General features: G+C 43.8%; 1 protein-coding gene across 1 annotated transcript; it reads left to right on the top strand.

Moving 5' to 3' along the window:
* Window positions 1-8,882: 8,882 nt before the first annotated feature.
* Window positions 8,883-18,319, top strand: LOC120935314 (apolipoprotein L3-like). Its single transcript, XM_040347446.1, has 4 exons — window positions 8,883-8,922; window positions 10,241-10,305; window positions 10,458-10,502; window positions 17,231-18,319. The coding sequence occupies exons 2-4, from the start codon at window positions 10,303-10,305 to the stop codon at window positions 18,014-18,016; spliced, it is 834 nt and encodes a 277-aa protein (XP_040203380.1). The 5' UTR covers window positions 8,883-8,922; window positions 10,241-10,302; the 3' UTR covers window positions 18,017-18,319.
* The last annotated feature ends 8,246 nt before the right edge of the window (window positions 18,320-26,565 follow it).

Here is a 26,565-nt window from a genome sequence, read left to right as displayed (position 1 = left end):
CACTGATGGGCACTGATGGTACTGCACTGACGGGCACTGATAAGGCGGCACTGATGGGCACTGATGAGGTGGCACCGATGTGGCATTGATGGGCACTGATGGGCGGCACGGATGGGCACTGATAGGCGGCACGGATAGGAGGCATTGGATGGGCTTGGATAGGCGGCACGAATAGGTGGCACAGATGGGCGGCACGGCTGGGCACGGATAGGCGGCATGGACTGCCACGGATAGGCGGCACGGACGGGCACGGATGGGCACTGATAGGCGGCATAGATGGGCACTGATAGGCGGCATGCATGGGCACTGATAGGTGGCACGGATGGGCATAGATGGGCACTATTGTATGTGTTGTACTAATGGATGCCAATCAGTGCCAAACAATGCCTGCCAATCAGTGATGCCCATTGTGGGCACTGATTGGCATCCATTGCGGCACTGATTGGCATCCATTTTTTGTGTCCTTCTCATCCCTGGTGGTCTAGGGTGGCATCCTTTTTTTTATTTTTATCCCTGGTGGTCTATATGGCCATCCCTGGTGGTCCAGTGGGCATCCTCAGGGCTGGGGGGGGACTGTGCTGATAATCGATCAGCACAAACCCCCCCCTCTCACAGGAGCAGCCGATCGGCTCTCCTCTACTCGCGTCTGCCAGACGCGAGTGAGGAAAAGCCGATTACCGGACACGGCTGATCACGTGGTAAAGAGTCTCCGTGAGAGACTCTTTACCTTGATCGGTGTTGCGGGTGTCAGACTGACACCCTGCAACAACGATCGCCGCGATGCGCGCCCCTGGGGGCGCGCAGCGGCTCAGAATCCTGAGGACGTCATATGACGTCCAGTCAGGATTCTACAACCACTTTGCCGACGTCAATATGTTATTGGCGGGTGGCAAGTGGTTAAATAAAAAAAAAACTTAATAAACATCAACAGATTTCAGTTGTGCCCCACCAGGCCGGCAACCCCATGGACAATGTGCCTGTCTGCTGAGTTCATCTCCCCATCCCTGCACTTTTGCACTGATTGGCACTGATAGGCACCACTGATGGCCAATGATAAGTGGCACTGATAGGCTGCACTGATGGACCCTGATTGGCACTGATAGGCTGCACTGATTGGCACTGATAGGTAGCACCGATTGGCAGCATTTAGTGGCACTGATGGGCAGCACTGATGGGCACTGAAAGGCAGAACTGATATCCAACACTGATGAGCACTGATAGGTGGCACTGATGAGCACTGATTGGCAGCACTGATGGGCACTGATAGGCAGCACTAATTGGCACGTATAGGCACTGACTGGTGGCACTGATTGGAGGCACTGATAGGCAGCACTGATTGGCACTGATAGGTGGCACTGATTGTCACTGATAGGAGGCACTGATTGGCACTGACAGGTGGCACTGATAGGCGACACTGTTCGGAATCACTGATGGGCACTGATAGGTGGCATTGGTTGGCACTAAAAGGCGGCATTGATTGGTACTGACAGGTGGCACTGACTGGCACTGACACATGGTACTGACAGGTTGCACTGATTGGCACTGACAGGTGGCATTAATTGTCACTGACTGGTACTGACAGGTAGCACTGACTGGCACTGACATGTGGCATTGACAGGTGGCACTGATTGGAAGCACTGACTGGCACTGATTGGAAGCACTGACTGGCACTGACAGGTGGCACTGACAAGCAGCACTGGCACTGATTGGCACTGACACTGATTGGCACTGACAAGCGGCACTGGCACTGATTGGCACTGACAAGTGGCACTGCCACTGATTGGCACTGACAAGCGGCACTGGCACTGACAGGTGGCACTGATTGTCACTGACTGGCTGCACTGAATGGCACTGGCTTGTGGCACGGACAAGTGACACTGGTACTGACAGGTGGCACTGACAAGCGGCACTGGCACTGACTGGTGGCACTGATTGGCACTGACAAGCGGCACTGGCACTGACTGGTGGCACTGATGGGCACTGACAAGCGGCATTGGCACTGACAAACGGCACTGGCACTTATTGGTGGCACTGACAAGCGGCACAAGTACTGACAGATGGCACTGACAAGCAGCACTGGCACTGATTGGCACTGACTGGTGGCATTGATTGGCACTGACTGGTGGCACTGGCAATGATTGGCACTGACTGGTGGCACGAATTGGAAGCACTGACAGAGGAGAGGGGGTATCACGTTGAGCAGATATTGGTGCTTGTAAGATCCGCTCAGTGTGTGACACTGTCATCTATTGTAACTGCCTGTAGGGAGAGAGAGGAGTTTCATAATTCTGCGGTGATATGGGGGTGGGCGGGACTGAGCAGATATCGAACATCAGCCATTATCGGGCTGTTTAAGAAAAGGGGCGTGGCCACATACGTAGCAGTACGCCCATTCCTCCTCCTATTGGCTGGGGTTCGATAGCTGCTAAGCCCCGCCCACCCTGACGTCAACCCTGAGATCTGACAGATCCTCTGTTTCCCTGCAAGCAGTTACAATACAGGAGGACAGTGTCACACACTAAGCGGATCTTACAAGCCCCAATATCCGCTCAGTGTGTCTCAGCACGGCAATTCACAGCAGCCCAGCGGGCAGATCTCGGGAGAGCATGGGGGCTACACAAACATTGCACGGGTGATTAGGGTGTGCCCAGGCACTAGGGTTGCCATATCATCCCTTTATTTCAGGACACACATTAATTACACAGGTTCTGTGGCTGATTAAGGTGGTAATTAAACTCACCTGGTGTAACCTGTGTAACCTGTGTAATTCATATGTGTCCAGTATTAAAGGGATGATGTGGCAACCCTACCAGGCACATCCGGCACACCCCGTGTGCACGCCTATGTTAATAAGTCACCAGGACCAGATGGCTTGCACCCAAGGGTCCTTAACCACTTAAGGACCGCTGCACGACTATATACGTCCTTACTTTGAAGAGGGATATCTCGGTAATGGCAGCAACTGCTGCCACAACCGAGGTATCCATCTCTTCAGACGGTGGTCCTGTAAACAATAATGGTGGTCTCTGCGGCGGATTCACAGTGAGATTACCGTTATCGGCGGTGGGAGAGGGGCCCCCCTCCCACCGCTCTCCGGCGCCCTACGTCGCTTACCGGAGCCTTCTGTAGCGGCGGAGGCGATCGGGTCCTATCCATGGCTGGGTATGGATATGAGTGAGGGGAAGATGGCCCACACCCGTCTTCATACCATAGCAGGGCGGAAGCGACATCAAAACGTCACTAACGCCCATACGTCTTAAAGGGCCATTTTATTTTTATCATTTTTTCAAATGACAAAATAATTTTTTGCATTTTAGTCTAAATATGAGATCTGAGGTCTTTTTGACCCCATATCTCAAATTTAGGAGGACCTGCCATGCTTTTTTCTATTACAAGGGATGTTTACATTCCTTGTAATAGGAATAAAAGTGACCTAAATTTTTTATGTAAAAAACAGTGTAAAAATAAATAAAATCAAGTTAAATAAATAAGAAAAAAATTTTTTTTTTTTTTTTAAAGAGCCCCGTCCCGACGAGCTTGCGCGCAGAAGCAAACGCATAAATGAGTAGCGCCCGCATATGAAAGCGGTGTTCAAACCACACATGTGAGTTATCACAGCGATCTGTAGAGCGAGAGCAATAATTCTAGCCCTAGACCTTCTCTGTAACTCAAAACATGCAACCTGTAGAATTTTTTAAACGTCGCCTATGGAGATTTTTAAGGGTAAAAGTTTGACACCATTCCACAAGCGGGCACAATTTTGAAGCGTGACATGTTACTTGGCGTAACATTATCTTTCACAATATATAAAAAAAACGGGGTTAACTTTACTGTTGCCTTATTTTTTAACTAAAAAAAAAGTATTTTTTTCCAAAAAAAGTGCGCTTATAAGACCACTGCGCAAATACGGTGTGATAAAAAGTATTGTAATGACCACCATTTTATTCTCTAGGGTGTTATAATTTTTTTTTATAATGTTTGGGGGTTATAAGTAATTTTCATATAAAAACAATTGTTTTAACGTGTAAAAACAGAGTCTGAAAAACAGGCTCGGTCCTTAAATTGTTAAGGAACTCAGTCAAGTAATTGCTAGACCATTGTTCCTAATTTTTATGAACAGTCTACTGACTGGAATGGTACCAGCTAATTGGAGAAAAGCCAATGTAGCATCAAGATTTAAAAAAGGGCCAAAACCCTGGGAGTTACAGACCAGTTAGCCTAACATCAATTGTATGCAAGCTCTTGGAGGGGATGATAAGGGACTATATACAAGATTGTTAAATAACATGTGTAAGCAATTGTAAAATGATACAAAAACCAGAGCAATAGAAGTAATACGTTTTGTAAGCATTGACAAAGTTATTCCTTTTGTCCTGAATAAACAGGTCCATAGAATAAATGTAAAAATTGCTCTGGTCCAAAGGGTGTGAAGGCTGAAATGGTTAAACATAGAAGAAAGTAACAGCTACGTTCCTTCTTTTCCTGGTTTCGATCAGGTGTCTGATTTCTTGATAGTGACCAGGTGTGGTACTTTCGAGCAAACATATTGAGTTTCTTATTGTTTTATGGGAATGGTTTTTCTGCTAAACACTTTTTTAACTGCTTCCCTTACCTCAGATGTGAGTTGCTGGTGGCACACAAGTTTCAACACAATTTCTGGTTGTCACTTCAATTCACTCACTGTGAGAACCAACTAGGGGAGCGTTGATCCAGAGAGTGGCAAACGATCAATGAGGATAAAATCCATGTGTACCATAAACAGTTTATTGATAAAAAAGTGTTGTATATCCAAAGAATACAATTAGCAATAAAAATAATGAATAAAATAAGTCAGAAAAACATAGATTCACTGTCATAGAGCCAAAGGTGGTGGATGGATGGCTGCCCCATCGTGGAGGTTGTGTGGGGAAAGGGGCAGGCACACCAAGAGACAGGGGAGCCAGATGGAATCCTTCCAGAGTGTGTTGCATACTTAGTTACATAGTTACATCGTAGGCAAGGCTGAAAAAAGTCCAACCTATGTGTGTGATTTTATGTCAGTATTAGAGTTGAGCAGACACCTGGATGTTCCTGGTGCAGGAACCCACCCTCGGAGCCACTTGTGAATGACTGCCCTGAAAGCCTTGGAAATTATCCAGATTCCTCCTCCTCCTCCTCCTCCTGTGCCACATCCACTTCCATCATCGCCCGAAGCGTTTTTTCAAGGAGGCATAGAACTGGGATAGTAACGCTGAGAATAGCGTCATCGGCACTGGCCATGTTGGTGGAGTACTCGAAACAGCGCAACAAGGCACACAGGTCTCGCATGGAGGCCCAGTTATTGGTGGTGAAGTGGTTCTGTTCCGCAAAGCGACTCGCGCGTGCGTGCTGCAGCTGAGACTCCACTATCGCCTGCTGCTGCTGCTCGCACAGTCTGGCCAGCATGTGCAAGGTGGAGTTCCAACTTGTGGGCACGTCACATATGAGCCGGTGAGCGGGAAGGCCGAAGTTACGCTGCAGCGCTGACAGGCGAGCAGCAGCAGGGTGAGAATGCCGAAAGTGCGCACAGATGGTCCGCACTTTCTGCAGCAGCTGTGGCATATCGGGGTAAGTTCTCAGGAAACTCTGCACCACCAAATTCAGCACATGCGCCAGGCAAGGGATGTGCGTCAAACCGGCTAGGCCCAGAGCTGCTACGAGATTTCGCCCATTATCGCACACCACCAGGCCCGGCTTGAGGCTCACTGCCGCCAACCACTCATCGGTCTGTTGTTCCATGTCCCTCCACAACTCCTGCGCGGTGTGGGGTTTTTCCCCCAAACAGGAACGTTTTAAAACTGCCTGCTGGCGTTTACCCATGGCTGTGCTGAAGCTGGTGGTGAAAGTGTTACGCTGACCGGATGAGCAGGCGGTAGAGGATGAGGAAGCGGAGTAGGAGGAGTTAGCAACAGGAGGCAAACTGAAGCGCCCTGCAATCCTCGGTGGTGGAAGGACATGCGCCAAACTGCTATCCTCCCTCTGTTACTCTACAGGTCCCTCCATCTTTCTATAACTCCATCGCATTATCCTTTTATCTCTTGCTCAATTCCTTCCTCTCTTAATTTCTCTGCTTTTTGCTCCATCCCTCCATCATACTGTCCATCCAACAATCTTTGTGCCCTATATCCCTCCACCCTCTGCTCTCCATCACTTCCATCCCTCTATCTTTCCATCACCCCATCTCTCCATCACCCCATCCCTCTATACTTTGCACCATCACTCCATTTCTCTGTCTCATGCGCAGTTCCGAGCTGGGACCGTCGCAGCTTGAGAGTATATTTTTACTGGCAAGCCTTTGACCTTACGGGCTTTTATGGATGCCCGTAAAAACACGGGCGGTTGGCAACACTGGTGCCCACATTGAGACCTCCGGCTCTCTAGTAATTAAAAACATAGATCTCTGCATTAATGTAAATGAGCGCTTACAGGAGTGTGATTACTTGCAAGACCTTGTTCACATATGGGCGTATTACAGCATACAACCCTGTGAGTAATGCCTGCACAGGAATGCACAAGTGTAGCATACATCCCCGTGCAGGGAGTCCCATTCATATCCTTACGTAATGCAGCGGCTGCACAGACATAGCCCTTGCTCCCAAATTGACAGTCATGCAGGTCCATGACCTTAAACACAGACAGTGTGCATTCAGGGATGTGCACGTAGTACGCCCATGCAAATGAGGCCTAATACACATTATTTATTTACTCACTGACTCAGGGAAGTAATATTCTTCTAAAATTCGAGTTACCTTAGATAACCTGGATATTCTTTCTTGAAATTTTTATGAATGCTTTTATTACCGTTTTACATGAGTACTTTTACATAATTACATTGTTTTTTTTATTTTATTATTTAGAGTAAACCTGTTATATATCAAGGCAATTTCAGGTGAACTTTTGGTGATAGTATGCATAAGCAGATGTTATATTCTGTGAAAACTAAATGGCAATGGAAATGGTATTCCCATCATATACAGTGGTTTGAAAAAGCATTCATACCCATTGACATTTCCACATTTTGTCGTGTTACAACTAAAACACATAATGTATTTTATTGGGATTTTATGTAATAGACCAACACAAAGTGGCACATAATTGTGAAGTGGAAGGAAAATGATAAATTGTTTTCAATTTTTTTTACAAATAAATATCTGGAAAGTGTGGCATGCAGCTCTATTTTTACTCTTATACCCCATAACCCTTTTACTCTGATACCCTTAACTAAAATCTAGTAGAACCAAAGTCACCTAATTAGTAAATAGAGTCCATCTGTGTGTAATGTAGTCTCAGTATAAACAAAGCCCTCAGAGGTTTGTTAGAGAACAAACAGCGACATGTGTCTCAGTGCTGGTAGGTCTCCCTTTTAAAGAGCCATTCCTCATTCTTAACAAGAACAAGGTAGTTGCCCAAGATTCTCCATTCTTCCTAAATTGGTGGCAGTCTTCCTCCTTAATGAAGACATAATTTTTCCCTTTATGCGCCCTACTCCAAAGCACCCAAAGGTTGCCTAGATGTGGTGGGAGCCATCAAATTTACCCCAAAGCTATAGCTTCTATCAGGAAGACGGACTCCCCTCCCCTTTGGTCAAAACCGGCTCTGTAAAAGGGACATGTACACTAATAATCAGTGCTACCAAACTGTGCCCACTAGTGCTGCCAAACTGTGCCCACCAGTGCTACCAAACGGTGCCCATCAGTGCTGCCAATCAGTGCCGCCTACCAGTGCCCATCAGTGCCACCTCATCGGTGACCACCAGTACCGCCCCGCCTCATACATGCCCATCGGTACCGCCTCATCAGTGTCCATCAGTGCAGCCTCATCAGTGCACGTCAGTGAAGGAGAAAAATTACCTGTTTACAACATTTTAGAACAATTTTTTTCACGATTTGCTGTCTTTTTTTGTTTATTTAGCAAACAATAAAAAAACCTAGTGGTAATAAAATAGGATTAGAGTACAGAGGGGATGGTATGAAGATGTGGAAGTTAGGATTTGAGGGGGCAGGCACTGTCACAAGCTGACAGACAGAGAGGGGAGGGAGAGAGAGCACAGAGGAGACAGATAGCAGGTTTCGGATGATGAAGGCATGTACAGATGACTCTGGTGTCAAGGCTCAGCAGCCCTGATATATCAGAGTCAGCATCCATGGGGGAGGGCAATGCCAGGCAGGATCAGCCAGGTATTACATGTGTTACAGGGGGCCAAATGACACAGGATCTTTTTTGGGGATGGGGGGGGGTTAACAAATGCTTTAAGCCGCACACAATAGTAAGAGTATTTAACTACACCCACTTTTTCTCCCTAAAATGTCCCTCATTCTCAAATTCTAAAGTTGGCTGTATGGGAAAGGAACAGCTGTTTGCGCATCACAACCAGTGTTTAAACTTGTGATTGCTGCAATGGCTCAAAATGATCACAAGGTGTGAAGCCACTCTCATTGGCTCTGTGCTTTCCATTGACAAATGTGATCACAGGCATTTTTATTACAGTTGTGATCACTGTGAGTGATCACAGCGACCATGGAATACAAAGTAATTTTCATTGGCTCTGTACTTTTCTCTGTAATTCGCATTGTCCAGTGACAGTGTTACCACCGAAACTGGCTCATGCATGCACAATCATCAAAAAAAAGCATTTAAAGAAGACCTTTTACCACAGTTAATTAATTTTATTTACAATGGTCGGTGCTGATGAGGTTAAGATCCAATCACTGAATCAAGCGCCATAACACTACAAGGGGTTTCCATCACATACACTGACTTCAGGAACATACATGTACGTGTAACACAGAAATTAGCATTTGAATGGCTTCATCAAGGTGGAGTATATAAAAGGAGAATTCTTTCACTTTCACATTTATGACACAGTCACCTGAACGGCTAACATCTCACCTCCCCTGAAGCAAAGTAAGTTTTTATATTGTCTACAGGGCATAGGCATTTACAAGCAGGAAAGATTTAATTTTTTTTTCATATCATAGTTGGTAACTGCGCAGGGATGTCTTTAGTATTAGTTTTGTCTGTGGTGTATTTTTTGCAGACTAAGGTTTAGGATGCTAAGTTGGTTTTATCATTATCCTACATTGAATATAAGAACATTTAGGCTCCATTCACATCTAGACGGACGAAATCGCGGCGTTTTGTACCGCGATTTGCGGCGACAAAACGCCCCGATTGTCCGCCTAGATGTGCCCCTAGGATGTGCCCCTCTATGGAGATGGTCCCCGAACGCCGAAAGCCGCTTGAAAAAAAGGTCCGTGACCTTTTTTCAGGCGGCAGGCGACAGGCGTCCGGCGTTCGGCGTGAACCATCTCCATAGAGGGCAATGTGTTTCCAGCCCTCTGGCGGCAGCGGCGTCACACTACAGGCGACAAAACGCCTAGGTGTGAATGGGGACTTAGGTTTAATTTCCACTGACATTTTTACAGCCACTTTTCTGAGCGTTTTTTACAGCTTAAAAACGCCTGTCCATGTTATTCTATGGCATCATGCCCACATAGGCGTTTTTGAGCTGCAAATGGCATAGGCGTTTTTGAGCTGTAAAAAAAAACGCAGGACCAGGGCATTCTGAAGCTCCAGAGTAGAGCTGTAAAAACGCCAGACATTAAAAAACGCTCAAAAACACTCAAAAACGCGCAAAAACGCTCAAAAACCCTACCGCGTTTTTTTTTTTTACAAAATAAACATGGACAGGCGTTTTTAAGCTGTAAAAAAGGCTAACACAAGTGGCTGTAAAAACGCCAGTGGAAATGAAGCGTTAAAGTTGTGCTATATCACATAATGTGTCCTCTTCTTTCCTTGACATGCTTATTCCAAAAAATGAAGGGAGAGGGACAGAATACAAAAAAAAATGTTTACTTGGAATGTGCTTATCTTTTTAATTTATTCATTTACTTCATTTTGATATCTATTACTGTACATCTTTCCCAGTCCTATACAAAAAGTACAGCAACTCTATTAATTTCCTCTACGGAGCTTGGAATCTAGCACAAATCTTCCAATTGCACTTATCTCTTCTCAAATCATTTAATGTTAGAATTGGAAACATTTTAATGCACTTTATGAAATACATCAATTGGTCATTATATAAAATGTAACATTGTATCCCAATAGTTCTTTAATTAGATAAAAAGAGAATTATTAATAGAGTATATGCAGCATCTACATACCACTGATATTGTACTTGAGATTATTTTAAAAGTTTAAAAATGTTTTTCTTTATTAGTTTTAGTGCATCATCACATATAAACTGTGAACCAGCAGACTTTTCAAGAAGTAAAACCAGAAATGGTAGGCTCAATAGAATTTACTACTTGTGAAATATATATATATATATATATATATATATATATATATATATATATATATATATATATATATATATATATATATATATATATTCCATACAATTCAGATATTGACATACCTTTTTGTTCTTACAGAGTAATTATTCAAGCAAAAGACAGATGCAAATTATACTAAATGAGGTAATATAAAGAATATTCTGTAAACATTATGCCATAAAGCATCTTGAACATGCCTACTGAATGTTGCCTAATGTTTGTTAAGGCTACAGATAGCATTCCTGCATTCTATATTTCCAGATTACAGATTGAAAATATGTCTTTCATTTTATTCAGGTAAAAATAAAAATATTGCTTATGAAAATTTCATATTTACAGCCAGCAGGTAGGGCTGTCAGCTTCTTTTAACATCTCCAAGAAAATGTAACCTAATAAATGCAAAAAAAATCAGTACAACTAGATATTGCATTTATTGAGGCCTTGGAGAGGAATCCTCAACATCTATTATAAATCAACCAGGCTTTCGTGTGGTAGATTTTATTAACTGGCATGCTTTGCCTTTTTGCATCTCACAGAGCAGACCCAATCAGGATGAACCACTTGCACATTTTGCATATCATATCAGCATGTATGTAAACAATATGCTGCCAAAGAATTCTGTGAAAAATACTTTGAAGAACTGTGAAAAAAAGACATAAATGAACATAAGGAATGATACCTGACTGTGATGACCATAGGAGCACATGTTACACCAGTGTGAACCAGACCTTCTGCTGCAAATGCATATTGAGGCCCGTGAACCCAAACTGATCTGCAAATAGACCTCCACATGAAGATAAAGCTGTATATTAAAACTGTATAATGATAGATGGCAACCAGCTTGTTGCAGAGGTATTGGAGGAACAAAAGTGGCCCGCTATATCAATGATGAAACAATATTCAGATCATAAATTTAGGAGAGAGACCTCATGATACCAGAGCTAGATGTAATTTATATCATCTGAATATATGAAGGTTGGAATCCAACACATTTTATAGTAAGAGCCCATTCACACAGGGAAGACTTTGGATCCGACTTCAAAAAAGGTTCCTGTACTACTTAAAGCGGTGGTTCACCCTGTTTTACAACATGCTGTCTATTCAAATGCTCTGCAAAAAGAAAGACCAAACGATTTTTTTTGGAGTCCTCCTTACCCGTTTGCAGCTCGATGTTTCGACCTGTCAATCAATATCCCCCGCGGGGAATTGGCGTGTAAGTCCATTCTCCCCTGTCCTGTCACTCCAATTTAGGAACTCCTCCGTCGACGCGCTGTGCTGTAATCGCGCGACATCTGTTCTGAGCAGCAGCTGATAGCTAAGGTAATAGTCTGAACAACGGGGCGTGAACTTCTTACGCCGGCCATTGTTATGGCAACCATGTAGTGTTGACGGCGACGCTCGCCGTCAACACTGCACATGTGCGGGATCGAGCGGTGAATGCTGGGAGGCCAGCATTCGGCCTATCCCGGAAGAAGACATTGTTTGCTTCACTATGCCCACAGGTAAGATGGAAACGTCCATCGGATCAGAATCAAATATAACATTTAACGAATTACAGCGCATCGGATGGCTTAACGAGTGGGACACCCTGTTAGTGCTGCAGTGAAGGTAAGAGCTGCGGATTAGAGGAAAAAAAAAAACATATCCCGCGGAACCCCCGCTTTAAATCCGACTTCTAGGTGACTTGTAGACAACTTGTACCCATTGATTTCAATGGAAGTCGCCTCAGAAGTCGGATCACTGTCTTAACTGAAGCAACAATACAGGAAGAGAACATACATTTCTCAGGCAAACCCCTCCCTCCCACAGAGCTGATTGTTTGATTGGCTATTGGAAAGCCTCCTGTCCTGGAGGCGACTTGAAGTTGCCTTGTAAGTTGCCTGCTGATTCATACTCAAGTCGTGTCCAAGTTGCCTCCCAAAGTCGTGCTGGAAGTCGTGTTGCCCCTGTGTGAATGGACTCTAAGAGCATATTTGTTGCCACGTTATAACCATGTAATTAAAGCCAGCTGATAATACTTCACCCCATCCAGAGTATAGGTCATATCCACATTGCCCACTTGTATAATGGCCGGAAATCCAGTCAGGAAAATCATAGTTCCAAAACAATTCCAAAAATAACTTAGAAGATGTGCCTAAAAAGTAGAAGTGCCAGTTTTCTGATTGGACAAGGTGGAAACCGTAATGTCACCACCCTGCCTATCTACCTCGTCCAACCAGCGAATGCTTTGCATTCATTGAGAGAAATGCAGGGCGTTCTCTGAATGGCTCTGTGCCAAGTTAGTGACCTCCTGTAGGTCTAAACCTCAAATCTGTCCAGACAAGAGTTTAGTAGACATCCCGGGTATGATAAAGTTTGAAACACAAAATTATAAAATACAATATAATAAATAACTCTAAATAATTATAACAAATACTAATATAATAATAATAAAAATTATTCAATAATGTAATCAATTTAAAAACACTGAAATGTGCTCAGTTGCAGAATTGTCGCGGTCATTACTTTCAGTGTTTGATGACGAATTTCTCCACAAATCGCTATCGCTCAATTCTGCAAGTGATTCTAATTTATTACCGTTGTTTTCTAGCTGCTCTAAAACCACGTTTGACATAAAGGGACACTTTTTGGTTGCTATGGACAATCTACAGTTTCCAGGCAGAAATGGTTTTATTTATAAAATAAAACTGCACACAGGACACTGGACAGACCACTAGGGGCGAAGGGGGTGTTTAATTATTTTATACAGTACTGTAATCTGTAAGATTACAGTATACTGTATGTGTACTGTGTTTTTACTTTTTTGAATTTGGCCAATGGTCCCAAAAATTTGTCAAGTGTCCGATATGTCCGCCATAATGTCGCAGTCCCAAAAAAATTGCAGATTGCCGCCTAAACAAATAAAATAAATAATAATAATCATAGGCGTGCCCACGAGGTGTGCCGGGTGTGCCTGGGCACACCCTAATCATCCGTGCAATGTTTGTGTAGCCCCCATGCTCTCCCGAGATCTGCCCGCTGGGCTGCTGTGAATTGCCGTGCTGAGACACACTGAGCGGATATTGGGGCTTGTAAGATCCGCTCAGTGTGTGACACTGTCCTCCTGTATTGTAACTGCTTGCAGGGAAACAGAGGATCTGTCAGCTCTCAGGGTTGACGTCGGGGTAGGCGGGGCTTAGCAGCTAAGGAACCCCAGCCAATAGGAGGAGGAATGGGCGTACTGCTACATATGTGGCCACGCCCCTTTTCTTAAACAGCCCAATAATGGCTGATGTTTGATAGCTGCTCAGTCCCGCCCACCCCCATATCGCCGCAGAATTATGAAACTCCTCTCTCTCCCTACAGGCAGTTACAATAGATGACAGTGTCACACACTGAGCGGATCTTACAAGCACCAATATCTGCTCAATGTGATACCCCCCTCTCCTCTGTCAGTGCTTCCAATTCGTGCCACCAGTCAGTGCCAATCATTGCCATTGCCACCAGTAAGTGCCAATCAATGCCACCAGTCAGTGCCAATCAGTGCCAGTGCTGCTTGTCAGTGCCATCTGTCAGTACTTGTGCCACTTGTCAGTGCCACCAATCAGTGCCAGTGCCACCAGTCAGTGCCAATCAGTGCCAGTGCCGCTTGTCAGTGCCATCTGTCAGTACCAGTGTCGCTTGTCCGTGCCACCAGCCAGTGCCAATCAGTGCAGCCAGTCAGTGACAATCAGTGCCACCTGTCAGTGCCAGTGCCGCTTGTCAGTGCCAATCAGTGGCAGTGCCACTTATTAGTGCCAGTGCTAATCAGTGCCACCTGTCAGTGCCAGTCAGTGCTTCCAATCAGTGCCACCTGTCATTGCCACATGTCAGTGCTACCTGTCAGTACCAGTCAGTGACAATTAATGCCACCTGTCAGTGCCAATCAGTGCAACCTGTCAGTACCACGTGTCAGTGCCAATCAATGCTGCCTTTTAGTGCCAACCAATGCCACCTATCAGTGCCAATCAGTGATTCCAATCAGTGTCGCCTATCAGTGCCACCTGTCAGTGCCAAACAGTCCCTCCTATCGGTGACAATCAGCGCTGCCTATCAGTGCCTCCAATCAGTGCCCATACGTGCCATTCAGTGGCACCTATCTGTGCTGCCAATCAGTGCTCATCAGTGTTGGCTATCAGTTCTGCCTTTCAATGCCCATCAGTGCCACTAAATGCTGCCAATCAGTGCTACCTATCAGTGCCAATTAGTGCAGCCTATCAGTGCCAATCAGGGCCCATCAGTGCTGCCAATCAGTGCCACTTATCATTGGCCATCAGTGGTGCCTATCAGTGCCAATCATTTCTGCCAATCAGTGCAAAAGTGCAGGGATGGGGAGATGAACTCAGCAGACAGGCACATTGTCCATGGGGTGCCGGCCTGGTGGGGCACAACTGAAATCTGTTGATGTTTATTAATGCCACATGCCGATCTTTAGTATAATAGGTAATCACCACACTACTATTTACAATAATCTAATGGAGGTAAAATAAAAAAGTGTCAGTAAAAGGCCTGCTACTAAGTATTGTTATGTGTTCCCACACCACAATAATGGTGGAACCCTCTAATGTATGAAAATCTCAATAAACTTCAATATTACCCCAATACCGGTCTCTGTGATATGTAACACACATAATACACATCACACTGAAAATAAGACATCCTGTATAAGGCCCCTTTCACACGGGCGGACCGTTTAGGTCCGCCTGTCAGTTTTTTTGGTATATATACCAAAAAATTGTTGTATATACATTGGTGTATATATTGGTGTATATACACACACACAAACGTGTGTTTGAGCTTTGGGTGCACACCCTAATGCAAGAGGCTGCGCACACCTATGATAATAATAAAAATGCCATAAATCTATCCCCTATTTCGTAGACGCTATAACATTTGTGCAAACCAATCAATATACGTTTTTTTGCAATTTTTATTACCACAAATATGTAGAAGAATACATATCGACCTAAACTGAGGAAAAAAATGCTATTTATTACAGCAAAAAGTACAAAATATTGTGTTTTTTTCAAAATTGTGGCTCTTTTTTTGTTTATAGCGCAAAAAAACAAAAACGCAGAGGTGATCAAATACCACCAAAATAAAGCTCTTTTTGTGGGAAAAACTGGACGTCAATTTTGTTTGGGTAAAGCGTCGCACGACCGTGCAATTGTGCCGGTCGCAGTGTCGTATCGCAAAAAATGGCCTGGTCATTGAGCAGCCAATTCTTCCGGGGCTGAAGTGGTTAAAGAATGCAATTGTTTACATTTTTTTTAAGAGTAAAAAAAACATCAAGGAGTCTATGTGCAAAAAGTTTGCAGAACAAATGTGACACACTTTCACACAACACAAGGAAATTTGTTGTATTCTGTGTTATAGAATTATCTAGTATGATTGTAAACCCCATCTAGTGGCCAAAAATTTATTTTTTCCTGAGATATTTAAAAACAAATACCGCAATATGGCCACAAGATGGTGCTTATGACCTTTAGTTGTACTTTAAACTGCTTGTACACACCGTAATATTATTATTATTATTATTATAAGATTTGATTTCAAATGCAAATTTCTCCAATGGAGACATACGATATTATATTTTGAAACATAAGTAAATTAAGAATTGTCAGCATAGGAATGTTATATTTTGATTAAGTTATTGAGTCCCCAGGTTCATTTCAAAATGGTAGCTGGCATCCAGCACTAATGCTGGGTTCACACTAGAACATGCCGCGGCACACAGCAGGAGATCGGTGCGTCTCCATTCGCTGTTTCAGGTCCGACTTCAGCCCGCATTTTGGGCTGAATTCACACCTGAAGACGCACAGGACTCCTGTGCAATTCGCATCGGAGCCGCTGTGGAGATGTGTGAACCGGCTCCATAGATAGCCTGTCACAATCTCCTACTATGTGAATTGGATACAGCAAAAAGAACAAAATATTGTGTTTTTTTCAAAATGATCGCTCTTTTTTTTGTTTATAGCGCAAAAAATAAAAACCACAGAGATGATCAAATATCACCAAAAGAAAGCTCTATTTGTGGGAAAAAAATGATGTAAAGGTAAAAAACAAAATCATCTTAATGCATTCTATGCATTAAGGTGAAAAAACATCTGCCGATTAGAGGCCCCCTGAACCCCCCCTCTTTATTTACCTGACCCCTCAAAAGTCGCGTGCCGTGAACACACAGGCTTCTCGGCTGTCTTCCTGGCTCTGTCATTGGTTGATTGAAAGTAGCGCAGCCATTGGCTCACGCTGCTGTCAATCACATACAATGACGCAGCGCCGGGGGGCGGGCCCGAGTGATACAGTTGGTGGCTATGGCCACCGGCTGTATCACGGGAGCGCACCCGCAAAGACTCAACACCATGCTCGCTCGCTCGCATGAAGGTGTTGAGTCCTTGCGGGGGGGAGCCGAGACAGCTGCCAAGGGACCCCAGAAGACCAGGTTCGGGGCCACTCGAACGAGCTGCACAGTGAAGGTAAGTGCACTCTACATAAAAAACTGTCACCCTACTAGCAGGTCATTTCTAAGTTAATCTAGCCAGAGTGGGTGAACTGTAGGTATATAGCACACAATTACAACAACGAAAATGTACAAACTTTAGAGGGGCAACAAGAATAAGGACCCAGCTTGATGACACTGGCAGGCAGGGTTGCAATCTAGGAACTTATTTTATACACTGGAATGTGGCAGCCAGCAGCATGATGTGTGGGTGACTGTGTAGCCTCTAGCATCCTGGCCAATCTATACCACAGCCTGTTCTGTCCATGCAAATTTCCAACCATGTTTATACAACCAGCATAATAGTGCTAAACGTTGCTTTCTTCTAATTGTTTTTTTTTTCTTCCCCAAACAGTGTCATCAAGAGTATAAAAGCCTATCAACCTTCTTGAAGGATGCTATTTCAGGCTGTATTACCGAACTGTACACTATTGCAGACGACGTGGACAAATTCCATAAGGGAGCCACCATTACCAATGTTGTGGGAAGTACAGCTGGCATTGCAGGTGGAATCCTCACCATTGTAGGCATCGCTCTAGCTCCAGTGACACTTGGCACATCTTTAATAATTAGTGGTGTTGGAATTGGTGTAGCTACAGCTGGAGGAGTCACTGGAGTTTCTGCTTCTATAGCAGATACTGTAAATACTAAAAAGAAATGTAATATAGTAAGTGAGAAGATAAAAGAAATTAACAACATGATAGATACATTAAAAGATCTTGCTTTAAATATCGAAAAACTTGCTACACAAATCGTAAATGAAGTTAGAGTACCTATTGGGGACGAAGTACCTGATTATACCAGACTGGGCGGCAGAGGATTGTTTGTTGCAGTGGAAGTAGGTAGATTGGCTCAACTGGGGAGGATAGCAGGAGCTGCAGCTCGCGGGGCGGAGTTAGCAGCACAGGGAGCACGAGCAGTTCGTGCCATTTCTGGAGTATTTGCCGCATTGTTTATAGTCATTGATGCCGCCTTTCTTGTGAGGGGATCAGTAGAGCTCCATAGAGGGGCTAAAACAGAGGCAGCGGAAGAGATAAGGAAGATTGCAGATGGACTGCTGGGAACATTGCATGACATGCAAGAAAACAATAGGAACCTACTTGATGAAATTAAAGAATTTACTTTAGAACTTATTTGGTAATGGAATGCATACCAATGCAAACACACACATGTATATCAACAGTGGCTTGCAAAACATATAAGGCCCTTGCTTAATACTTATGTTGCTTACAGAAGTTCATTAGCTATAGTTTGTTTGAATATCTGCTACATTGTACACTTCTTATATTCATTACAAATACAATATGACTACTTATATCACAAAAAATAATTAAGTACTGGCGATGATACTTTCTTAATTTGAAACTACTTTCAGGACAAGCTTTCGGGGTGTTCCTCCTTCTTCAAGGTCAAAGCAGCACAACAATAGAGCTTAGTAGCGAATAGGAAGTATATATATATATATATATATATATATATATATATATATATATTATATATTATGCAGCACTGGCAAGCAGAATATTCCACCAAATATTCGGTGAATATACAGTATCTCACAAAAGTGAGTACACCCCTCACATTTTTGTAAATATTTTATTCTATCTTTTCATGAGACAACACTGAAGAAATGACACTTTGCTACAATGTAAAGTAGTGAGTTTACAGCTTGTATAACAGTGTAAATTTGCCGGCCCCTCAAAATAACCCTCTTGGGCATGAAGTTCACCAGAGCTTCACAGGTTGCCACTGGAGTCCTTTTCCACTCCTCCATGACAACATCACAGAGATAGTGGATGTTAGAGACCTTGCGCTCCTCCACCTTCCGTTTGAAGACACCCCATAGATCAGTGGTTCTCAACCTTCTAGGGCCGTGACCCCTTGATAAAATTTCACAAGTTGTGGGGACCCCTAACAGTAAAATTATTTTCGTAGCGTGGGTTGTCAGCACCTAAGGCAAGACAAGTAATTTACGCTCCTAACCCACAGACATTTAGCGCTCCCTGAGTCCTTGTAATGGCAACTATAATCTCAGGTAGTGTCACTCAATGTCTCCGGCTTCACTGTGTCTCCAGCTCTGTGGTGTCTCGTAGCAGTGACACCTATGCCAAAATCAGGAGACAGGGTCTCCTCCAGCCCCTCCCACATCACATTCCTCACCAGTCAGCTGACCTCTAGTCTTTGCCCCCCCCCAGCCATGCTGTAAACTGAATGGGCGCCTGCGTAAGAGGCTGAGTGGGCAGCTGCGGGCTCCAGGAACAGCCCAGATGGGTGGCCACATGCTCCAGGGATAGCCCTGCTGGGTGGCTCCAAAAATGCTGGGAGAGTGATACGGGCTTCAGGAACAGCCCAGGATTTGGTGACCCCCTGGTAAATCATCATTTGACCCCCGAGGGGGTCCCGACCCCCAGGTTGAGAACCACTGCCATAGATGCTCAATAGGGTTTAGGTCTGGAGACATGCTTGGCCAGTCAATCACCTTTTCCTTCAGCTCCTTTAGCAGGGCAGTGGTCGACTTGGAGGTGTGTTTGGGGTCGTTATGTTGAATTACTGCCCTGCGGCCCAGTCCCCCAAGGGAGGGGATCATGCTCTGCTTCAGTATGTCACAGTACATGTTGGCATTCATGGTTCCCTCAATGAACTGTAGCTCCCCAGTGCCGGCAGCACTCATGCAGCCCCAGACTATGACACTCCCACCACCATGCTTGACTGTAGGCAAGACACACTTGTCTTTGCACTATTCACCTGGTCGCCACCACACGCTTGACACCATCAGAACCAAATACGTTTATCTTGGTCTCATCAGACCACAGGACATGGTTACAGTAATCCATGTTCTTAGTCTGCTTGTCTTCAGCAAACTGTTTGCGGGCTTACTTGTGCATTATATTTAGAAGAGGCTCCCTTCTGGGATGACAGCCTTGTAGACCAATTTGATGCAGTGTGCGGAGTATGGTTTGAGCACTGACAGGCTGACTCCCCCACCCCTTCAACCTCTGTCTGCAGCAATGCTGGCAGCACTTATACGTCTATTTCCCGAAGACAAACTCTGGATATGATGCTGAGCATGTGCACTCAATGTCTTTGATCGACCATGGCAAGGCCTGTTCTGAGTGGAACTTGTCCTGTCCTAATCAGAGAAGCAGCCAAGAAACCCATGGTAACTCTGGAGGAGCTGCAGAGATTCACAGCTCAGGTGGAAGAATCTGTCCACAGGACAACTATTGGTCGTGCAATCCACAAATCTGGTCTTTATGGAAGAGAGGCAAGAAGAAAGCCATCGTTGAAAGAAAGCTATAAGAAGTCCCGTTTATAGTTTGGGAGAAGTCATGTGGGGGACACAGCAAACATGTGGAAGAAGGTGCTCTGGTTAGATGAGACAAAATTTTACTTTGTGGCCTAAAAGCAAAATGCAATGTGTGATGAAAAACTAACACTGTACATCACCCTGAACACATTCTCCCACCGTGAAACATGGTGGTGGTGGATGCTTTTTTTCAGCAGGGACGGGGAGGCTGGTCAGAGTTGATGGGAAGATGGGTGAGTCAAATACAGGGCAAAAACAGGGCAAACACTGGTTCTACAAAGTATTGGCTGCATACAAATGCGCGCCACACTTTTCAGATATTTATTTGTAAAAAAATTGAAACCCATTTATCCTTTTCCTTCCACTTCACAATTATGTGCCACTTTGTGTGTTGGTCTATCACATAAAATCCCAATAAAATACATTTACATTTTTGGTTGTAACATGACAAAGTGTGGCAATTTTCAAGGGGTATTAATACTTTTTCAGGGCACTGTATTCATCTCCTCGTGAGCAGCATTGTCAGACAGTGGTGGAGGGGAGTGAGCTGTTGATGCTCGGCAAGAACAGCATAGATCAGAACAGAACCAAGTGCTGCATTCACCTGGTTCCTTGGGCGGTTACAATTAGAGTTGTCCTGATATCGATACTAGTATCGGTACCGATACCAAGCATTACTCGGGGGCAAATGCTTCACCCGATACCTCCGAAGCACCGATCTCCCTGTATAGATTTTAATAAAGCCTGACAGCTTCTCCCCGGACCCCCCCCCCCTTTTCAGCTGCTTTAGTAAATTCTATACAGTGGTGATCGGTGCTTGTAACTCCCCCCAAAGCCGCATTGATCAAAGCTGACTGTCCCTGTATCCTCCTCCAGTCCCCCCTCTGTGCTTCTCTCCCCCTCCGTGCTCCAGGTCACCCCTCCGTGCTGCTGCTGTCCTCCTCCATTCTGCTGCTCACCCCCTCCGCGCTGTGTGTCCACCTCCATTCTGCTGCTGTCCCCCTTCGCGCTTGGTGTCACCCTCCGTTTTGCTGCTCTCCCCCTCTGCGCTCCGGTCCCCCTCCGTTCTGCTGCTGTCCCCCTCCATATCCTCCTCCACAGCCTCTGTTCTCGATCTGTCAGGACAGAGAGCGGAGGTAGGAGCCGTTAAAACCCAGCTCTGTGCTTTTCCGAATGAGCAAAAAAAAGAAAAAAATTGCAATAAAAAAAAATGTATTGTAAAAAATAATAAAAATGTAAATAAAAAACACATTGACACCATCCACCGGGGGGGGGGGGGGGTCTGGTGGATGGTGTCAGTGTGTTTTTTATTTACACTTTTATTATTTTTTACAATACATTTTTTTTTTTTTTGCAATTTTTTTCTTTTTAAAAAAAAAAAAAGAAAGCATTATAAAAAAAACATAAAAAAAATTGTTAAAAATAAAAATTGTAAAAAATAAATTTAAAAATACTGACACGTGCCACTGCCACATGACATAAAAACCTGCCCAAACCTTTAGGTGTATGTGTGGGTATAGGAATATTGATTATTGGCTATACACCATCTATTAGGTTCTGCCTTACCAATAAATATTCTTTGCATGCAATTAAACAACTGAAAGCTAGCTGAAGATTACCCGGATTGCCACACTGGAATACTTTTACTTTCCTTCCCACTTTAGGAAATGTTTTGCTAAAACTATTAAAGGTGTATTTTACCAAATAACTCTCTGTAAGAGCAGGTTGTATTGTGCTATAATTATTGTTTGCTGGGTTGTATCTGTTTATCTGTCATTTACTTATTCATATGTGAAGGAGCAGTAGAGAGGGTTCTGACACATAGGATTCAATCCTTTGCTCTCCTGTAGTCCATTCACATAGACATTGTATGCTCTTGTTTGGGTATAGGAAATATAGTGTGCACTGTTGAATATTTAAATCATAAAGTTGATAGTTATTTTGCTACCAATGATATCCTTTGTAAGACAACCTTTTTTGGAGTTAGGTTGAGGGTTGTTTTCTGATTCTTTCTCCATTCATCTTACTGAGTAAACATTTCCTGCTTTAACAGATTTTGGTGTATTTCATTATTGTTCTTTGAAGGAAAATATCTTTGAACCCAGGGTGTCACAGGTGGCAGAGGACTCACAGGGTCAGGGCAACCAAAGGGGTATTGATTTATCTTGCGACCCTCTAAAGAGCAGCATTTCATTAACCGCTTCCAGACATACATTTATTGTGGCAGGGCAGCCAGGCTGCGCAAAATCACGTACCTGTACGTGATTTCATGCGCGCGGCTTAGGGGGTTGCACAGCAGGAGCCAATCAGCAGATCAGTCTGCCTGTGTAAACAAGGCAAACGGCGGATCTGTCAGGAAAGGGAAAGAGAGATCTTGTGATTCAGCTGAACTGAATCACGGATCTATCTTTTCCTTCGGTGTGACACTGCCCCTCACAGTAAGCACCTCCCTAGGGAACATTTAACCCTTTGATCTTCCCTGGTGTTAACCCCTTCCCTGCCAGTGCCATTTATACAGTAATCAGTGCATTTTTATAGCACTGATAACTTTATTGGTGTCACTAGTCCCCAAAAAAGTGCTGTTTCGTTCCACCTTGCCTCAAAGGAATTCAACTCTCCACCATGAATAACACACAAATGTCCGGTTATGGAGACTCTTCATTAACCACTTGTGTCCCCAAGCCTTTTTCTCCAGAAATTCCTTTTGTCCCAGAGCATTTTTCTTTTTTGCTTCAGCAATGTCTCAGTTCCACACATATAGCTGGATTAAGGTAGGCGGGCGCAACGTTAGGCAGGCGTAGCGTATGGCATATACGCTACGCCACCGTAAGTTAGAGAGGCAAGTGCTGTATTCACAAAGTACTTGCCTCCTAAGTTACGGCGGCGTATCGTAAATGGGCCGGCCTAAGCGTGCCGAACTCAAATGTGGAATAGGGGGGCGTGTTTTATGTAAATCACTGGTGACAGACGTGATTGACGTTTTTAACGAACAGGGCATGCGCCGTCCGTGGACATATCCCAGTGTGCATTGCTCGAAAGTACGTTTTGACGTGAACGTAAATTACGTCAAGCCTGAATCGCGTACGACTTACGCAAGCGACGTAAAAAGATAGGCCTGTTCCGACGTCCATACCTTGCATGGGATGCGCCACCTAAAGAGCAGCTTTATCTTTACGCCGGCGTATCTCTAAAGTAAACGGCGTAACTAATTGCGACGGTTGCACGTACGTTTGTGAAACGGCGTATCTAGTCATTTGCATATTCTACGCCAAACTCAACGGAAGCGCCATCTAGCGGCCAGCGTAAATATGCACCCTAAGATACGACGGCGTAGGAGACTTACGCCGCTCGTATCTTAGCCTAATTTAAGCGTATCTGGTTTCCAGAATACGCTTAAATTTGCGACGGCGTAGATTCAGAGTTACGACGGCATATCTACTGATACGCCGGCGTAAACCTACCTGAATCCAGCTAATAATATCTTGCAGGTTTTATAGTCTACCCTGACAAACTATACATTTTTTGTTTTCAAGACAGATGAAAATTGGCTATAATGAAGCTTAACCAGTAGAAGAGCAATTCCAATATTAACCAATCACATCCTGAATAAATTAGAAAAAGTAGAAAGGGAGTGCCCCTGGGATTGTACAGATTGGAATATAATAATATGGAATGCCAAGCATGTAATATATAAAAAATAGAAATTTATTTTTATTAAAGTACAAAAATAGACATATCACAAAGACAAAAAATTATTATTGTTAAAACTAACATGCAGTTAGAATTGTTATAATACATAGAGACACACTCCAATGTTGACAGGTGGGTCAATATACATGGGAGTTAATCATAGACCGGCATGTTTCGAAGACAAATGGCTGGATTCGTTTTACAGCACATATATATAGCTCCTTCTTCAAGGTTGTGTAAAGGCAATAAACATTTAGATTTTTATCTCACAACAAAAGTTGTATGCATGTAAGAGGGCCAGGAAGGACAGGCCAAGCAAGACAAAGGGTCCCTCATGAATTATTATGAGAGATCCAGCTCTGACGCTGGACGTGTGACGTGTGTTGCGGCTAGGTGTTCTGACGCGTTTCGTCCAATAGACTTTTTCAAAGTTTTTCTTTTAAATATTTTCCCACAGGTATCAGTCATGGGGGAGGTATGTACACTCCCACATAGGAGGGACCCGACTGCCGTTTAGAATACTTAAGGAAGTGTGAGGTGGGAGGCTGCTATCACCTGAGGACCTGGTTGATGGAGAGTGTGATGAGGCTGAAGCATTATGGGTGGAACTGCATACAGATGTGCGTAGTTCAAAGTTAATCTTTGGAGTTTGTTATAGACCACCCAATGTTAATTGAGGAGGTGGAGACTCAGCTCCTTGCACAGATGGAAAGGGCTGCAAGGGCTGGGACGGTGATAATAATGGGGGGTTTTAACTACCCAGAAATTTACTGGAACAATGGCACTTCTGGGACAGTTAAAGGACAAACATTTTAAAACCTATTGCAGGACAATTTTATGGTGCAGTTTATTGAGGCCCCAACTAGGAATGATGCTTTGTTGGACCTGGTAATCTCAAACCATGCAGAGCTTATTACTAATGTTCAGATAAAGGAACACCTGGGTAGCAGTGATCATAACATTATTTCATTTAATGTTAACTATAAGCAAGAAATACATACAGGAAAAATAAAAACACTTAATTTCAAGAGAGCAAATTTTCCAAGGATGAGGGCTGCTATCCATGACTTAGATTGGGAGGGAATATTGGCACCGATGAACACAGAACAGAAATGGGAATTCTTCAAAAAGACTGTTTGGGACCTCACTGCAAAGTATATTCCCATGGGCAATAAGTTTAAAAGGCTAAAGATAAAACCTATGTGGCTCACGGTCAAAGTTAAAAAAGCTATAAACAAAAAGAAAATCGCCTTTAAAAAATATAAAAATTAAGGAACGCTAGTGTCGTTTAAATGTTACAAACAATATAACAGGATATGTAAAAAGGAAATCAAGGATGCAAAAATTCAAAACGAACGACAGATTGCAAAAGATAGTAGGACAAACCCCCAAAAATTATTTAAATATATTAATAGTAAAAAGGTGAAGTCTGAGCATGTAGGCCCCTTACAAAATAATCTAGAGTGGGTGACTGGGGACAAAGAGAAGGCAAATGTATTAAATGCTTTCTTCAGCTCTGTGTATACAATGGAGCATGGGGGAGCTCATGTCCCTAATGGGGGTGGGAGTGACACAGCCCCAAATCCACAATGGCTCAAAAGTGATATGGTCCAGAAATATTTAGACAGAATAAAGGTGGATAAAGCACCTGGACCAGATGGCATCCACCCACGGATCCTAAAAGAATTGAGCTCTGTAACTTTAAAGCCACTGTATCTAATATTTAGGGACTCATTAATGACAGGAATAGTACCACTAGATTGGGGTAGAGCCAATGTGGTGCCCATATTTAAAAAGGGAACAAAGTCTTTACCAAGTAACTATAGACCTGTTAGTTTAACTTCTATAGTTGGGAAGATACTGGAACGTTTAATAAAAGACCACATGGATGAGTTCTTGCTGGAAAAAAACTATTTAAGCAGCAGACAGCATGGATTCATGAAAGACAGAAGTTGTCAGACAAACCTGATTTCCTTTTATGAAGAGGTAAGTAAAACCCTGGACAGAGGCGTGGCTGTGGACGTGGTATACTTGGGTTTTGCAAAAGCGTTCGATACAGTTCCGCACACACGGCTCATGTGTAAGGTAAGGTCTACACGATTGGATATATCAGTATGTAAATGGATAGAAAACTGTCTGAAAGACAGAATTCAGAGAGTAGTGGTTAATGATTCTTACTCTGAATGGTCTAAGGTTATCAGTGGTGTACCCCAAGGTTCAGTGCTGGAACCCTTACTTTTCAATATATTTATAAATAATATTGGGTCTGAGATCAAAAGTAACATTTCTGTCTTTGCAGATGACACCAAGCTATGCAGTGGAATAACGTCCTTGACGGATGTCGCCAATTTACAAGCCGACCTCAATGCTCTGTCTAATTGGGCGACTGAGTGGCAGATGAGGTTTAATGTTGATAAATGTAAAGTTATGCACTTAGGTAATAAGAATATGCATGCATCATACATGCTAGGGGGAGTACAACTGGGGGGATCTGTAGTGGAGAAGGATCTGGGGGTTTTAGTTGATCATAAGCTCAATAATGGCATGCAATGCCAAGCTGCAGTTTCCAAAGCGAGCACAGTCCTTTCTTGTATTAAGAGAGGTATGGACTCCAGAGACAGAGATATAATTTTGCCCCTGTACAAATCATTAGTAAGACCTCATCTGGAATATGCAGTTCAGTTTTGGGCCCC

Source organism: Rana temporaria, chromosome 4 (genome assembly GCF_905171775.1).
Source record: "Rana temporaria chromosome 4, aRanTem1.1, whole genome shotgun sequence".
NCBI classification, from domain to species: Eukaryota; Metazoa; Chordata; class Amphibia; order Anura; family Ranidae; genus Rana; species Rana temporaria.
The sequence above is the reverse complement of the archived record's forward strand: the minus strand, read 5'-3'. Positions and strand labels throughout refer to the sequence as shown.

What these genes read in the sequence shown, in the direction of transcription:
- LOC120935314 (XM_040347446.1), top strand. An exon ending in TGCAAATTATACTAAATGAG is followed by an intron (nt 10,503 to 17,230) that starts GTAATATAAAGA and finishes TTCCCCAAACAG; the next exon opens with TGTCATCAAGAGTATAAAAG.